Source organism: Triticum dicoccoides, chromosome 7A (genome assembly GCF_002162155.2).
Source record: "Triticum dicoccoides isolate Atlit2015 ecotype Zavitan chromosome 7A, WEW_v2.0, whole genome shotgun sequence".
In the NCBI taxonomy this organism is placed as follows: domain Eukaryota; kingdom Viridiplantae; phylum Streptophyta; class Magnoliopsida; order Poales; family Poaceae; genus Triticum; species Triticum dicoccoides.
Genome location: NC_041392.1, coordinates 212844553 through 212846496, shown reverse-complemented (window position 1 = coordinate 212846496; position 1944 = coordinate 212844553). Strand labels below are relative to the sequence as shown.

General features: G+C 43.3%; 1 protein-coding gene across 1 annotated transcript in view; it reads left to right on the top strand.

Annotated features, from left to right (window-relative positions):
- Nucleotides 1-271: 271 nt before the first annotated feature.
- Nucleotides 272-1944, top strand: part of LOC119327511 — a 6846-nt gene continuing 5173 nt past the window's right edge. Inside the window, exon 1 of the mRNA XM_037600612.1 lies at nucleotides 272-452. Within this exon, the coding sequence (XP_037456509.1) occupies nucleotides 300-452 (153 nt within the window). The 5' untranslated portion in view covers nucleotides 272-299. The remainder of the gene's footprint in view (nucleotides 453-1944) is intronic.

Below are 1944 nucleotides of genomic sequence, written 5' to 3'. Positions count from 1 at the left end.
GCCGAAAAAAATATTTCCTTCAACAACAAAAATGGCGAACGTAGTTACAGAGGGGCCTGAAAAGTAAAACTTGGATGCATGACAAGCATTCCACGTCCCTATCCTCGTAAATTTACTTGCACAAGTGGCCACAAGCACCAAATCACATAATCCATGCAACCTTAGCGGCTTGGCCAGTTGCACAAGTGGTCGGTAGCCCCACTGTCATGTTTCATGCATGTGCATACGCCAAATTGATGGGCCTATAAGAAGAGAAGTCTGGGTCTTTCAAGAAGGAAAGTCTACTTTGCTTCACGAGTATGAAGAGGAAGGGAGGAGACGGAGAGGGGACGAACATGGTGTTCGGCATGAACGATGCGCGGAGGAAGGCGAGTGGGAGGATCGAGGTGGAAGATCTATGCTCCAAGCTCACGTCTCTGCTTCCCCAAGACTATCGGCTGGGTGCCTCACAGGTACGTAAAGGATATATTAGTTCACAAATTTTGTGCAAATTCATAGTTAACTGGCATGCGAGAATACACACACTTGGATTCATAACTGCTAGAAAGTTATGCACGAGTGTGATCGCACCTACTTTTCCTCTCATGGTTCATGTCTTTTTTGGTATATATTTCTAAGCTGTTTTTCTGTTTTCAAGACATGTTGTTGCCTCTCAGTTCAATGATCAAAATATTGTGCTCGACAGATATGTTGCGTTTTGTTCTCTGGCATTAATAACTGTTGTTGAGTTCAAGATTTGCACACGTTATTAATAACTTGCACTATACCATAAATATGTAAGAACAAGTACTCCCTCTGTTTTTAAAGATTTCAATATGAACTACATACAAATGTATATAGATGTAGTTTAGAGTGTAGATTCACTCATTTCGCTTCGTATTTAGTTCATATTAGAATATCTAACAAGAATTATAGCTAGGAAGGGATGGGGTATAAAATAGCATAACTTTCATCCATACAGTTTTTATTTTTGCGGGACATCAACATAGTTAAAGTAGACAAACTATTCTAGATAACTAAGATGACTCGTGCATACATACATAGTTGGATTGCTACTCTCACTTCCTCTCCCGCCGAAAAGGTCTTGCTAAAAATTGAGACATGGAGCTGTTCATGTTTTGTGCTTATGCAAGTGTGGTGTTCATGGGTTGTACTTACTTGAGAAAAGAACATAAGTTAGGCGTCGTGGTACACGACGTACCTGCACGTACGTCCATGCAGGGGTACAGCACATGATAAGCTGCGAATCGGATAGCAAACGGCCATCAGAGGGATCTATCTATCTATCACCCTCGCTGGCGCTATCTATGTCTCACTAGTATACGTACACACGACTGAAGACATTAACGGCTACGTGCCAAGTATATATGCATCGGAAAGCAACTGCACGCTAGGCAGCAAATCCATCAGGTTATAATTGTACGACGCTGCTAAAAATCAGTCGAAGTCTCAGTCGACTGGCTAGCCGTCCGATCTGTAGCACCTTGTAGATTCGTGCTGGGTCACTTTTGTCCTTTGTTTCGGCCTGTTAAGGCGTGGGCAGGCCCGCTTTTGTTTTTCCCCGTCGAATTGGTGATCCCGGTACGCGAGCGCTGCTGATGGGCTGGGGCTGGGCTGTGTTTTGGTGCGGGTCGTTTTTATTTTCTGTGTTTGTTTTGGGGCTGCATTAAAGAGTGAGGAAGGGGAAGCGGCCACCCCGTGGTGATTAAGCAGAGAAAAACGCCAAGTTAACTGCACTTTTTAGTGTTTAATTTCAGTTAGTTTAGTTCTTTTGCTTCTTATTCTGAAATTATTCTGATATAATTGTAGCGCTGTGTGAGTAAGCAACATGAGGTCTTGTCCTGGGACTGATGCTAATTGCATGTCTGCTGCACCGTAGCAGTTTGTCACTGTGCCCATGTATCCAGTAGAGTAGTTAGGATTTTGTATGTCAATACTCCCCCC